Source organism: Protopterus annectens, chromosome 13.part0 (genome assembly GCF_019279795.1).
Source record: "Protopterus annectens isolate FY-2018-M chromosome 13.part0, PAN1.0, whole genome shotgun sequence".
In the NCBI taxonomy this organism is placed as follows: domain Eukaryota; kingdom Metazoa; phylum Chordata; order Ceratodontiformes; family Protopteridae; genus Protopterus; species Protopterus annectens.
Genome location: NC_056747.1, coordinates 439,808,499 through 439,825,531, shown reverse-complemented (window position 1 = coordinate 439,825,531; position 17,033 = coordinate 439,808,499). Strand labels below are relative to the sequence as shown.

The following is a 17,033-nucleotide window of genomic DNA, read 5'->3' as shown; positions in this document are numbered from 1 at the left end:
GGCATAATATTCTCCACACTGTAAAGCATAAATCCGCCAAGAGAGTCTAGTTAACATTACATATTTGTAGCATTAGTAATAAAAATTACAAATCTACATGTCTGGATATCACTCTATTCCCCAGATATCTCAGCCATTACTGAAACATGACTTAAATTCAATACAAAATCTACAGAATTACAACTTCCAGGATATAGTATAGAGAACTGACAGACCCCACAAAAATAGAGGAAGTCTTGCCCTACTGTACCTCAGCTCCTATAATCTCTCCTCCTATTACTTAATCTCAAAATTTCACTCCACTGAAATACTTAACACAGTTTAAAGCCAACTGAAAAAAAAATAAATAACACTATTCTTCTACTTTACACCCCCTGCCAACACACCCAGGAGAGAAATTAAAGTACGGGTATCTAGTAGTAACACTTCATTTTAGGTGATGTCAGTAATGACTGGCAAAACTGTAAACCTCTGCACGCTCTCACCCACTAGGTCTGTCTCAACTAATCACAACACCAACTAGATAAGGGCAAAAATCTCAAAATGTTCAGAACCCATTGGAACCTATTCTAACTCGGTAAGTGACCATCTCCTAACATACACACACACAGACTTACCACATATCATGACAACAGCCACCAACTTAAACTGAGATTCCAATTTGGAATAACAAAAGACCTATTCAACAGTAACTGAAAGTCACTCAACTGGTGTATACTAAAAATATTCCTAATACTTTTTTGTTGTGTCTTTTGGCTTTTCCCGGTTAGGAGGTCGCCACAGCGGAACTCCGGTCTGCTAATGATTGGTAGTTGATTTTTACGTGCAGAGTTACCAGCCCTGATGCACAACCTTCAATGAAGGTACGCCCATTCACGCACGTCTCCACACAGAAGACGCTCTAGCTGAGAATCGAACCTGACAGCGTCTTACTGTGAGGCGACAACGCTACCGCAGCACCACCACTCCTAGATATTCAAAAACACTACATAAACCTGCCCCCGACTACCCATCCTTACAAAACAATATGCTTAACAGAGACCAGGCAAAAAACTTTCAGCAATACAAGGTACTATGCAATCAAGCTAAAATATATAAAACACACTAAATAGTGTACACTATACACACAAGCTAAAATATATAAAACACTATTAATATTGTGTGTATACTATACACACAAAAATTATATATATATATATATATATATATATATATATATATATATATATTCCCCCACACATACAAATTATATATATATATATATATATATATATATATATATATATATATATATATATATATATATAAATAAATAAATAAAGAACAAAGACTGGCACAGCAGTAGAAGAATATAATGAAATATACTTTAAAACTTCTAAAATGAATAAAAGACGAAGGAGCCAATAGTAAGCTTCCGTCCCTTTATTAGAAAAACAGGACTTCTTCAGACAAGTGATGCAAAAACACAATAGTATCTTATATACATATACATGTAAAGGGTGGTATTAAACGGCTCTAACCATTAACATTTTGCAATGTCTAATTGTGTGCCAATAAAATATTAACAGTAACAAGTGTCAATCAGCTCAATGAGTGAACCCAAGTGACTTAAGTAGGTGTCAATCAACATGTTAAAAGTTCTATCGTCTCCACCTTAAAAAACACATTTGACATTTAAACTCTCATTCAACCCAGGAAGGGAATCTGCACTGAGTTTCAGCTGCCACAACAATTCTTTCACTTCTAAGAGATTATTTACATCTCCAAAAAATCAATGTATTTTCTGTAAGACCAGAAATTTAAAGCCAGAAAAATTATGACATAACCATCTGTGTTTTGCCAATGCATTTCTTGGGTCATTATTTGACTGCAGCTAAATGCTCCTTGATCCTGGAAGACAGCATTCTTGTGGTCTTCCCAATGTAGAAAGCTGGGCAGTAATTACACACAGCAGCATAAATGACATTACTAGATTTACAATCATAATGTTCATGGAATTGCAATGTAAAATTATTATGACTGAAAACAAACCGGTTTAATATAAAAATATGTGGACAGGCAACACAGACCACTTGAAAACATTCCAATATCTAAGTTTTGTGACAAACATTGATCAATATGAAACTTACTTGTCTCTATTCTCGAAAGAAAATTTGAGTGATCTTGGTTTTTTATGTAAAAAACAGGAGAAACACCTAGTCTATTTGCAACTTCCTGGCTATTAGTTAATATGTCCCAGTTATTGAGAATTATTCTCTTAATCTGTGTGGAATCCCTGCAAATGGGAATAGGAAAAGCCACTGCCCAATCATGCAAGACATTCTGTTGTGAGGGAGTATTGGAAGAAGCAGAAGGAGGGTCCACAAGATACATGGAATTAGTATGTAAAGAACCAGAAGTGGGATGTGGACTTGTAGATGAAATTCGATTGGTTGGGGTTGTGTGTTATTTGAGATAAAGTGCCAGTCGTCATGACAGAGTTGGAGTCACAAGAACTAGAAACATTACCATTTCTGGGAAGGAAGCCAGTTTTGATGATTGGTGAAAACTTACTTGGTCTAGCCACTGTAACTTCTGTAATAATGGAGTCCAGCAACCCCACAGGGTAGTGTCTATCAACAAACATTTAAGAACAGCACAGTCTTTTTAAAACAGTTTTCATCACTGACCAACCTAGAAATACGAATAAATTGTCCTATGGCCATATTTTGCTTCATAGAAAGTGGATGCATACTAGTGTAGTCTGGATAATTGTTTCTGAAAGTACTTTTTCTGTGTAGTGTAGATGACCCAGTTAACCGATTTGGGTCAAAAGATATACATGTCTAAAAAAGTAGCTCGTTTCCCCACAGGAAGACAATTTGAATTTTAAAAAAGTAACAGCAGAAAGAGCATCCAGAAATGTATGCAGTTGTTGCTCACCACCCTACCACACAAAAAACACATAATCAATGTACCTCTTATAAAGCTGTACAAACTTGAAGTCAGGTAAATGGATTAGAGAATTCAATTCCCAGGCAGCAAGAACCAGACTGGCATAGGCTGGTGCCATTCTCGAACCCATGGCTACACCTTTAATTTGCTGATATACAGAAAAAAAAATTTTGCCTGAATCTCTTTGGTTCTGACTGCTTCTCAAACATTTTGGAAATATAGAGTATATTTTAGAGCATTTATTATAACTATAATTACCTTAATATTGTGACAACTCAAGTGCTCTAGGTTGCACTGCATCTGAAGTGTGAGTTTTAGCTGCTTTGCTGTATATATATATATATATATATATATATATATATATATATATATATATATATACACACACATATACTAGCTAGTTAATCTGCTGTGTTACTGCCTCCTAAATCGTTTTGCAAGTGTGCACTTGCCTTGCTTCATTTAAAAAGTTTTACATTGCCAATTTTCTAGAGTTTTAATTGCATTTACTGTTTAGGACTACACACTCGTGTGTTAGCCTTTTTTGTGTTTATTTACTTATTATTGCATTGTTTAGCCTGTTTAAAAAAAAAAACTAACTTGTTTGCTCGTTTCCCACCTTTTCCAGCCAGTCCATATCCCAGGCTTTGCTCGTCTCAGGACTTAATTTTCTGTACTCAGGGCTATCCAGACCTTGCTGTGGTAGAGAGAAGTCCTACTGCTTACCAGTGGGACTGGTGAGCATTGTACTGCCTAATGCTAGAGGAGTGGTTTCCAGCTCTGAAATTGTAATTTTATTAGCTTTTTTGGGCTGATTTCTATCCCTTTCAACTTTCTGGCTTAAAAACACGTGCATTTGCACATTTTTCACATTGTGCAGCACTGCGAGGCTACAGTTAAAAGTATTACAGGTGCCAGAAAGTCTGGTCTTCAAATTTTTCCCTTAGAACTAGCTGGCTTCTCAGTAGTAGCACTAAAATCTGAACCCCTGTGACTAGCACTTGCTCTAGAACCTGGAAAGCAATAAGAAGCCTGAAACTGATTCAAGCACTCAGCTCGCCTTTAAATGCTAATTATGTCAGCGAAAGTCGACACAATAAATAAATGTACCCAAATTCCGTGGTCCTGACATTCAGCACAGTGAACGGGGACTCTGCTCTCCTTGTCAATAAGGAGAAATTAATCACAGGCACTAAACAGCCTATAATTGCAAAGGTAAGGAAAAACAGCTGTTAAACTTTACAAAAAGGCACCTAAACAGGCATGTCCAAGGGTCAGCTTCCGGTGATTTCTCCTGTCCACCTGGTGAATCTGGGCATACTGGGGCAGTGCAGCAACTGCCTCATGTACAGAGACAACCCTCTCCTCCTACCACCCAACACTGCAACCTGCGAGAGATGCACTTACATAGCCAAACTGGAAGCAAAGTTCTCTCTGGCCAAGATTGTACTAGACAGTCAAGAGAAGGTTGACACCTGCATTACACCTCAAGCAACTCATAGCCCTTCAAAACCCACACCATCAACACCCACACATAGCAACACTACATCCACATATGTGGAGGCCCTTAATATTAACCTGCCCAAGCAGCAAGGACATCTTAAGCCGTAACGCAAACAAACACCAGTCACAACCAAAGTGACACACAGCTCACAACACCAGTGTGCCACCCAACAGCCCCTAAGGCAAGACAATGTACCCAACACTTTAGTCATAGGTGACTCTATAGTCAGGCACACTGATGTCTCACTCACCAGGCTGAACAAGGAGAAAAATTACAGTCAGCTGCCTGTCGGGTACCAGGATCCGCCGCATAATGCATGCACTCAAAGTCACCCCACAACACATACAAATACGACTGTCATTGTCCATGCTGGAGTGAATGACTTGAGACGTACCTCTCTGGACTACATGGAGAGACAATGAAGAGCTCTCGGATCATGTGATCTACGCAGGTTTAACCCTAGCCCCGAGTAGCATCTTGCCTTCGCCCAGAATGACACCACATAAGGACAAAACGATTGACTTCAACAATTGGCTAACCTTCTGGTGTCATTCAAAGGGGATCCAGTATTTGTCTGCCTGGGAAGACATGATTGACAAACCACGATGCTTTGCCAGAGATGGTCTGCACCTGCCACCCCTGGGATTCAGGTTACTGGCTAAAGCTCTTGACACCCCTATAGTGGCGTTTTAAGGCAAGGTTCAAAGTATAAAACCACCACTGTAACAGATATAAGCATGCAAAATCTGAAGGTAATGCTACTCAATGTTAGGAGTCTAAACCTCAAAATGCACTCTCTCGAGGCACTCCTAAAAATGGAGAACATTGATATCTGTGCAGTAACTGAGACCTGATTCAAAGCTCCAGAGAGCACCCATGCAATACCAGGCTACAATTCTTACCACACTTTTCGGCCACAAAACCAAGACCGAAACACTAAAGGTGGTGTGTCCATATTCACACCTCCAGGCTAGTTGCCCAACACAATGCATCTGAAATTCTCAAGGTGCAACTAACACTAGGTATGACTGCAATTCAAATTGTAGTTTGCTACAGATCCCCCACCATGCCCAAAGATTGTCACTACACCTTTCTAAACATACTGGAAAATATTAAGATACAACCAAACACCCTAATACTGGGCGATTTCAACTACCCTGCCATTAACTGGGAAAACTACTTGGGTACCAACTCCTTTTCCCAATGGTTCTTGGAATTCATATATTCCAACGCCCTGGATCAACTAATCCATTGTCCCACCAGGGGCTCCAATATCCTAGACCTGGTCATTACCAACATGGGAGATAGATGCTCCACACCAGTGGTCACCCCCACACCAGTGGTCACCCCCTCATTGGTCAGGTCTGACCATAAGCAAATCACCTTTGACATCCACATCCCATCCCCCAGTAAGGAAACCTCCTTAAAAAACTTCTCCAAAGCCAACTTGATGCTACTGAAGTGTCAAACTTCCCAAAACAGATGCAGAAGGGATCTGGAAGTTAGACTTCAGAATCCTACACTAAGGCACTGTATGAGCACATCCACTCGTGTATGAATCGTGCCATCCCAAACAGAACCAAGATGCTCTTCTCCAAAAAAAGGAAGCCAATCTGGTAGTCCCCTGCTATAAACAGACTATACAACAGAAGGAAGCAACAGTTGCAGAAAAGAGGAAAATCCCAGGATGCAAAAAAACTCCCTCCCCAGCCTCAGTAAGAAGCTGAGATCCCTCATAAAATCCCCAAAAGCAAGTTACGAAAATAAAATTGCCAAAGATTCCAAAGACAACCACAAGGCATTCTATAGTTATGTCAAGAATCTAAAGAGCAATGCTCAGATCTGCTCTGAGCTACATCAGAATGGCATTAAATAAACTTATCCCAAGGATATTGCAAATATCATGGCAGATCGATTTAGTGCCAACTTCACCCCCCTCTCTCCCCTTAAAGGGCCCATCTCAACACCAAAAGATGGCCAAATTCCGATAATCACAGCCACACAGGTAGAAACCGCACTCTCCAAAGCTAAGAATACAGCATCCATAGTACCAGATGACATCCCAGGCTGTGTACTACATGAATTACAAAATGAACTGGCACCTCACCTAAGTGTCAGGTTTAATCATAGCCTCACCTCAGGCTTCGTGCCCACTGAGTGGCGCACAGCTACAGTTATCCCGCTCCACAAGGGAGGACCCGCCTTGAATCCCGGGAACTACCATCCCATCAGTCTGACAAGCCTGATCTGCAAGGGCATGGAACGCATCATCATGGAACTTGTAAACAAAGACATTGGCAACCTTCAAACACTGGACCCCAAACATTTGAGTTTGTAAAGGGCCGATCTTGTCTCATGAATCTGACTGACTTCTTCGAATCAGTCTCCAGAGCTGTCGACAAGGGTAAGGTGGTCCAAACAGCCTATCTGGACCTCGCCAAGGCCTTCGACACCATCCCCCACTCTGAAATCATAGATAAACTTACTAAGCTGGGCAAAATCCCTACGTCACTCGATGGGTTGCCAACTGGCTTACTGACAGAACTCAGACTGTAAAAGTAGCAGACTCCAAATCCATCTCCAGACAAGTGGAGAACCTCAGGGTTCAGTCCTGGGACCACTCTTGTTTGGCATCTACTTCTCTGAAGTACAGGCCAACACTAAGGGACTCTGGCTAACAAAATTTGCAAATGACTGCAAACTGGGAGCCATTATTGAAACCCCAAATGAGGAGGATATTCTACAAAAGGGTCTTACAGAAACAGATGCCTGGTGCCAGAGCCATGGGCTCAAGCTTAATGCCAAGAAATGTACTGTTATCCCCTTCGGAAAAAAACTGTACCCATGAATTACCACATAGGTGGCAGGACACAAACATCGAAAGTGTGATGAGAGACATAGGGACACAGGTGGACAGTAGTCTCACTTTCGATAACCACATCGCCACAACAGTCAGGAAATCCTGTGTGGCACACCACATCACTAAGGGCTTTTCATCCAGAAAAAAGGAGGTCATTGTCCCACTGTACTCATCCCTCATTAGACCCATTATAGCGTATAATGCCCAGTTTGGTATGTACCTCAAGACATCTGCAACAGCTGGAAAGGTCACAGAAATACCTCGCTAAAAGAATCACAGGCCTAAAGCAGATGCCATATGCTGACAGTCTAAAAAACCTCCAGCTATACTCTGTGGCATATAGTCTACTCAGAGGCGATCTCCGCTTAACATACAAGGCCATGTCAAACCCTGACCTGTTGGACATGCTCCACTTAAAGAAAAAACAATCCCTCAAGAGCCACACGCTCCAGGGATCTAAACCTGCTCATCACAATGAACAAAACATGCTGGAGGGATAGGTTCCTGACCGACAGACTTCCCATACTCTGGAATAGACTGCCCATACATGTCAAGCATATATTTATTTTCACACAAACATTTTTTATATATATATATATATATATATATATATATATATATATATATATATATATATATATATTTTCACACACACACTCTAATATATATTATATATTCACACACACTCTAATATATATTATATATTCACACACTATATATATATATATATTTATATATATATATATATATATACACATACACACACTATATATATATATATATATATATATATATATATATATATATTCACACACATTCACTCTCTCGCATATATATTCACACACACACACACACACACTCGCATTCACACACACACACACACACACACACACACACTCAAGCATTCACACACACACACACTCAAGCATTCACACACACACACTCAAGCATTCACACACACACACACACACTCAAGCATTCACACACACACACACACACACACTCAAGCATTCACACACACACACACACACTCAAGCATTCACACACACACACACACACACACACACTCGCATTCACACACACACACACTCGCATTCACACACACACACACTCGCATTCACACACACACACACTCGCATTCACACACACACACACACTCACTCGCATTCACACACACTCACTCGCATTCACACACACTCACTCGCATTCACTCGCATTCACACACACTCGCATTCACACACACACACTCGCATTCACACACACACAAACACTCGCATTCACACACACTCGCATTCACACACACTCACTCGCATTCACACACACTCACTCGCATTCACACACACTCACTCGCATTCACACACACTCACTCGCATTCACACACACACACACACTCGCATATATTCACACACACACTCGCATATATGCGCGCACACACACACTCCTCGCATGTATGCGCCGCACACACACTCACATGCACGCACACACACTCGCATGCGCGCACACACACTCGCATGCGCGCACACACACTCGCATGCGCGCACACACTCTCGCATGTGCACGCACACACACTCTCGCATGTATGCGCACACACACTCTCGCATGTATGCGCACACACACTCTCGCATGTATGCGCACACACACTCTCGCATGTATGCGCACACACTCTCGCATGTGGCGCGCACACACTCTCGCATGTGCACACACACACTCTCGCATGTATGCGCGCACACACACACTCTCGCATGTATGCGCGCACACACACACTCTCGCATGTATGCGCGCACACACACACTCTCGCATGTATGCGCGCACACACTCTCGCATGTATGCGCGCACACACTCTCGCATGTATGCGCACACACTCTCGCATGTATGCGCACACACTCTCGCATGTATGCGCACACACACACTCACACTCTTGCATGTATGCGCACACACACTCTTGCATTCACACACACTCTTACATATATTCACACACACGCATATATTCACACTCTTGCATGTATGCGCGCGCGCGCACACTCACATGTATGCGCGCACACTCACATGTATGCGCGCACACTCACACATGTATGCGCGCACACTCACACATGTATGCGCGCACACATGTATGCGCGCACACACTCTCGCATGTATGCGCGCACACACTCTCGCATGTATGCGCACACACACTCTCGCATGTATGCGCACACACTCTCGCATGTATGCGCACACACTCACACATGTATGCGCGCACACACTCACACATGTATGCGCGCACACACTCACACATGTATGCGCGCACACACTCACACATGTATGCGCGCACACTCACACATGTATGCGCGCACACTCACACATGTCGCGCACACACACATGTATGCGCGCACACACTCACATGTATGCGCGCACACACTCACATGTATGCGCGCACACACACACATGTATGCGCGCACACACTCTTGCATGTATGCGCACACACACTCACACTCTTGCATGTATGCGCACACACACTCACACTCTTGCATGTATGCGCACACACACTCACACTCTTGCATGTATGCGCACACACACACTCTTGCATGTATCGCGCACACACTCACACTCTTGCATGTATGCGCGCACACACTCACACTCTTGCATGTATGCGCGCACACACTCACACTCTTGCATGTATGCGCGCACACACTCACACTCTTGCATGTATGCGCACACACACAATGACATATATTCACACACAATGACATATATTCACACACAATGACATATATTCACACACAATGACATATATTCACACACGCACACAATGACATATATTCACACACGCACACAATGACATATATTCACGCACACAATGACATATATTCACGCACACAATGACATATATTCACGCACACACACAATGACATATATTCACGCACACACACAATGACATATTCACACACACACACAATGACATTCACACACACACACACAATGACATATTCACACACACACACACACAATGACATATTCACACACACACACACACAATGACATATTCACACACACACACACAATGACATATTCACACACACACACACACAATGACATATTCACACACACACACACAATGACATATTCACACACACACACACAATGACATATTCACACACAATGACATATTCACACACACACACACAATGACATATTCACACACACACACACACAATGACATATTCACACACACACACACACACAATGACATATTCACACACACACAATGACATATTCACACACACACACAATGACATATATTCACACACACAATGACATATATTCACACACACAATGACATATATTCACACACACACAATGACATATATTCACACACACACAATGACATATATTCACACACACACAATGACATATATTCACACACACACAATGACATATATTCACACACACACAAAAGTTCTATGACATCTGTCAAACAGCCACATTTTCACAACTGAAATGACATCTTCAGCAATGTCTTACAGTACGAACAGCAAGGTTACAGTTTTTCCTGAAATATTGGGGGGACTCTCTTTCAAAGCAGTATTCAAATGTTACCAACAAAATAAGGCAAGATTAACCTTTTATTGAACACTTTGCAGAAATATAAATAAAGTGAAGCATCTTTTCAAAAGCCCAAAGCAGACATTTAACAGCAGAATTTCTTAAACCTACAAAATCTCAAACTGCAAGTAAGCACATGTGTTTTGTTGGGGCAGGAACAACCCCTTCCCACCAACCCACCCCACCCTTAACTTATTGTACAAACAAGAACACGAAGACCTCTGTGCCTCCCCAAAATAAATCAATTACTGCCAAAGCATACCTATAAAACACCATGTTGCCCTCTTATCTTGCCAACTCCAATCAAAACAGCCAACATATTTCGTTCTACTAAATCAACACTGCAATACAGAAACACTTGCTTTAAATGCACTGAACCACAGATCACCCAACAGTGAGGCAAGGAACTCATTCTCTACAGGACTCTTTCCAAAGGCTGCTACTAGAAAGCTGCGTTCCCACTTTTGAAGGCCACATTTGCTGAAGACGATCATGTAACCAGTTCTGTTGCTCAGTAAAATACCACCCGTCAGAGAGTGGAAAGCAGAGACTGACCACACAAGTAGCATCACATCTAGAAAGGAAAGTCTGAAATAGATTACTACATTTTGTGTTACGCTGGCTGTCCATATTTGAGATGGGGGGTTAACTGTAAGAGCACTGGGCCACTTGACCAGAGAGCAAAAATGCACAAGCCACAACAAAGTTTAGAAGAATTAAATTATTTTGCAAGAAGATTAAAGTAACTGAGAACATTAAGAACAAAACAAAGCAATGAACCATGACCCCTTTCTTTGCGGAGAAGGGAAACAAATAACTACTTAGTAAAGGCAAAGAATCCACAGTAACAAACAGCAAGAGAGTGTAAAAATTGAAGTTATACAACTACAACAAGAAAACACACACACACCCTTGCTGATTGTCAGCTGAAGTCCACAGTCAAATGTAATAAGACAATAAATTATCTGTATCATCAAAAGGAAGAAGCTATTGCTTTGGACATCATCAGCACTCCCAAAAGATATCAAAACATCGAGTTAAAACCAGACTGAGTGCAATCTCCATCCCATTTATGGTGGAATAATGCAATGGCATTCCTTACTCGGTTAAAAATGTTCTGCTGCTGGGACATTTTTCTTTTAATCTCTGGTACTGACAACAGCATGAAAGGATGTCTCCACAAGAGCACAGTTTAGCTAACCTACTCACTTTATATCACCTTATTAAATAACCAGTATAATGCTAGCAAATTACAGTATAAGCCAACCTCCCCCTTACACACCAAGATAATGAAGTTGTCCTTAAGGTACCACAGGAGAATGCACACATACTGAACGGACTACAACTTCTCCTTACCTCAAACCTAAATAATACAATCTGCCATAAATAAACAAACAAACAAACCAAACGCAGAAGTTCTCATGGGATGTGTTACCAAAAAAATAAGACTGTTCAAAAAAACTAACCCTTTCCACTACAAAAAATAAATTCCAAAAATCAATACAACTAACAGAGCTAAAGTAAAACTTAGTGAACAAAACATTATCATAAGTAACTTGCACGAACATGAAACTAGAAATAGAAGGTGTACACTTCATCAAATTAGGTTTGACTTGAGACAAATCAAACAAGATCAATCAGTACTCAGAAAATGACGGTGCTGTAAGCCCGACACCATTAACCGTCTTTTAATACTTGGTCTTTTCCAGTCTGTCAGGCACTATAACTCAATCAAGACAAGAGGCATCAGCTGCTACACTGATAAATAAGCTTCTCAGTCACATATAACCCGATTCAACAAAAGCAAAACATTAGAATTCAGAATTACTACATACACACTGCACTTAATACCAGGTCTCAAAAAGACATTTATAAGCAGAGGCATGACAAACGCCCCTTCATAACAAACTTGCCTTACTGAAAGCATCACTCTTGTCCCCTTACAGTTCACAACCCCCAGACCGGGGCCGACAGTCGCCTCCCTCTCTTAATACCAGTTTTACAAACACGCCCCCAAATCACACCCCACTACAGTTCAAAAAAAACTCAGTCCAGAAGACGTTGACTTACTCTACTACAATAACTCTGTCTTTCTCAACCTCTCACTTAATGCAACGAACGCCCAAAATCTCCTCAATCACAACAAAAACAACTTACCTTAACCTCCACTAGTTGAGCCGCCATCTTGGCCTCCACCATGCACCGCGAGTGTCATGTGATATGACGGCACTGACCAATAGTATTAGGGCGCGGACCCAAGCCGCAGTCAAGTCTACCAATCACAGTGACAGTATTTCTTACGGTTTCTGTTGGTGCCCGGCAGTGTAAGGAGCTTGCAAACGTCTAATACTTTCTTTGATAAGTACCGTTTCTTTCTGTCAAGGCAGGACGGGAAAAATCCTTGTGGATGGAGTTTTCCGGCTTATTGAATATTATTTGCATTGTGAGAGTTTCTCTTTTGTAGTATGTCTTTGCAGTACTGGTAACACGTAGTATTACCCCCCCCAAAAAAAAGAAAAGTTAAAATTCTGGATAGCAAAGAACTGTAACCAAGTATCTGCATATTTAGGATAGCGGTCAGGTGTTGAAAAATAAGTTAAAAATGAGTTTAGCCTAATGTTATGTACTCCGGCAAATATATGTTGTTGAACATACTGTAAAAAGAGATTAAATGCATAACTTGATTATGTGAATGTGTAGTGCACAAGTTGCTTGCAAACACAGCTCAACTTTATTGTTCTGGCTGCAATAGCTAAATTTATTGGTATATTTCTCCAGTTTTAAGGCATCTTTTGGGCAGATGGGTACGCGGAAGTTGCATTTGCACTTATCGGGATGAAGGATCTTTATTTTCGAATTCCGTAATGTAAGAGTGGCTGTTACGTTATTCGGATCATATCTCTCTCTCGAAAAGGAAACAAAGAGAAATTCATATTTTAAGGAACATTTTTAAATTAGTGCTTCTGATTTAAAAAGTGGGCAGAATAAAACGATTTCAACTTAAACTCATATATGCTTAGAAAAGATGATTGGATGGGAAATAGGAGATTAACCCTGGGGATCACCTCTGTGGGCCCTGCTCGACAGGGGCACAGGAAAATAATGTTCTTGGGTGGTGAAAGCCAGGGTACCTTTTTGGCTAGGCTTATATAGGCCTTAGGGCCAATAGTCTAGTGCTTACCTATTATTGATTTGTGAGGATTTTTAGAAACTCTGCCATACTTTCCCATAAAGTTTTTAGACTTTATATTTTAAGTACAAATAACACAGAGAAGCATAGTTTTCAAAGGAATCGATGACATTTATTACTGTTAACTTAAGAAGCTGGCAGAATGAGAGAGCGTGAGTAATACGCATTCTCTGAAATAAGTCTACACCCCTAATTATTGTCATTATTTAAGTGTAATTCACCTTTTCTCCAAAGATCAAGTTTTACAAGGGATTAGAGTCAAAATCAGGAACAGCTGAGAGGTATGTGGTGACAAATAGAACATTTACATGTTGCCCCTATCCACGGGGGAATTTGTGGTTACTCGTCCATTGGTCCAGATTACGTCTAAATAGTGTAAGAGAGTACTTTGCTTTATGTGGAGAGAAGGAAAATGTCAAACGAGTGGTATTATCTGATACATACCTATCCCTCCAACAAGTTCTGCTTATGATGAAAAACAGATCTCTTGAGGGAATGTTTATGCCCCCACTGGGCTTGAGAATGTGCAGTAGGTCTGTTGAAGATCTGTATGCCACACCTCAGTAGCATGAACGACACCAAGAAGAAGGACAAGAATTTGAGACGGTCTGCATAGTTTTTATGATTTAGACTCTTGATTTATTTACTAAAAAAGCGTTTTGGGCATTTGAGCTGTGTCAGATGTTCAGATAGGTACATATCGAAGAGGACATTATACTCATAGCCGGCCTTGGGCACAGACCAACTACTCGGCCATCCTAGGGCACAGCTCTGGTAGGGGTGCTTTTCCAGTATTATTTGGTGTAGGTAGACCAGGATGAGGGCACTGGGTAGTGTGGTGGGTGCCCTTTTGCCTAGGGTGCCAGTTGACCTAAGGCTGCTACTGTACTCAATGACTGATTTAATGAGTGCAGAGTACAAAAGAATGTTTAAATCCTTAGATCTGGACACCATACCCTTAGTAATAAACTGTGCAAAGAAAAAGCACTTTCTTACAATAGTGGATACATGGTGATCGAAAGACTGTTCATTGTGTACATAGGTTCTCAGTTTCCTAACTACTGCGGCAGTTTTCAAGGTTGTGTTCTAATGTGATAGTTACAAGGGACTTCCATCCATCCTCAACCTTTTCTGCAGTGACAATCATCTCGAGCTAAGGTTTACACCACTGAGTGGCTAGCCCTGCCACGGTAGTTCATTCGCACCACTCACTCGCACACACACTCTACCTAAGGCCAATTGTTAGAGTGTCCAATCCACCTACTGCATGTCTTTGGAACATGGGAGGAAATCGGAGCACCTGCAGGAAACCCACGTGACCGCAGGGAGGACATGCAGACTCCGCACAGAAGGCATCCCGGCCAAGAATCAAACCGGAGAACCTTTTGCTGTGAGGTAACGGTAACCACTGCACCACCGCTGCCTATATATGTGAAATATGACCGAACAAGAAAATCTGGAAATATTGGACTTTTTCAAAATTTGTTGGACTTGTGGGGGTCTCTAAATTATATGCCCTACTTCATCTCATTAATGTTCAGAAAAACGCTTTGGGGGGAACAGAGGGGCGAAAGCTAACTGTAAGTAAACATTTTCTTTTCTTAATAGTACTCTATTGGTGGTGCATGGTTTTCTTTACATGCTGTTTTTAAGTGTAATGGGGATTGTAAACAAGTGCTTTTTTTTTTCTCCCCTCTTTCTTCTTGTACAGTTTTGAGAAATATAGGCAGTGCAGTGTAAAAAAGAGCCTGGTTAAAAAGGTATGACAAAGTTAAAATTAATATGCTTTTTCTCAGTCTTGCAGGGGGAAATGATTGGATTAAGGACCTTAGATTGATTAGTTTTAAGTGAGAGCAAGTAAATGAAAAAGAATATTATGAGGCTATTTTTCTAGCAAATGCATGTATACTTAGTAGCAATTCTGCAGCTGGTCTTCATGTTTCCATGGAAATAATCTAATAAAGAGAAACTGGCTGTCTGGTTCTCATGTCTCCATGGTGATGATCTGATAAAGACAAACTGGTGACAGTCTGGTAGAAGGGGATTTGCTGAGGGGAAAAGGAAGAGAAATTGGCTAGGACATAATGTTCTTTGAAAGCAATCAGGGATTTTCACAGCTGGGAGAGCTTTAAAGATAAGACAAAACCAATTAGGCTTGAAGTAAAGTTTTCTCATTTTTAATGCAATGGGGATACTGATATAAACAGGTGCTTTAGTTTTTTTTTTTTTTTTCCCTTCTCTCTCTTTTCCTTTGCAGTGTCTACTTTTCTTAAAACTGAACAATGTAAAAAAAAAAAAAAAAAAGGAAGGTGGGAGGAAAGGTCTGGTTGAGAGAGTATGACAAAAGAAAAATCAGTGTATTTTTTCCCATGCTTGCATATGGTAAAGACTGGGTTAAGACCCTAGGCGTTATCCAACAGCAAGTTTATTACAGAGCATGTAAATGAAAAAGAATATTGAATATTATAAAGCTTTTCCTGGGAAGCAAGGTACCCTTAGCAGTTTTGTGTCTAGTTTGCAAGACAATTTGGTAAAGAAAAATGGCTTGGAGAAAGTGTTTACTGAAAGCATTCAAGTGTTTTCTCAGCTGGGATAGCTATGAAGATAGACAAAATCAGATAGCACTTAACAGCACAGGCTGTACCATGCATGTTAGCATGACTAACCTTTCTTTTTGGTTAACTGTAGCCTGTCTGTATGGCTATCAGCTTAGAACGTTTGTTCTTATTAGGAAGCAAACACTTCAATATTTGAAGATGTACGTAGTTTTGTGTATTATTATTATTAAGCTGATAGGTTTTGGGGGCGGTTTGAGGGGTTGTTTGTTCTGTTTGCGGGGTTTCAAAAAACAAAAAGTTATGTAAGATGTGACATGGGCTCAAATGGATATGATAAGAAACAACTGTATAAAAGACCAACCTGCCAAACAGTATATGCATGCAACATAAAAGTTGGAACTAGACCTG

General features: G+C 40.9%; 1 protein-coding gene across 1 annotated transcript in view; it reads right to left on the bottom strand.

Annotated features, from left to right (window-relative positions):
- PIAS4 (protein inhibitor of activated STAT 4) overlaps positions 1-13,072 on the bottom strand; it is a gene marked incomplete in the record, with an annotated part of 1,954,703 nt that extends 1,941,631 nt beyond the window's left edge. Inside the window, 1 exon segment of the mRNA XM_044054086.1 lies at positions 13,035-13,072. Coding sequence (XP_043910021.1) covers positions 13,035-13,061 — 27 coding nt within the window.
- Positions 13,073-17,033: the final 3,961 nt, after the last annotated feature.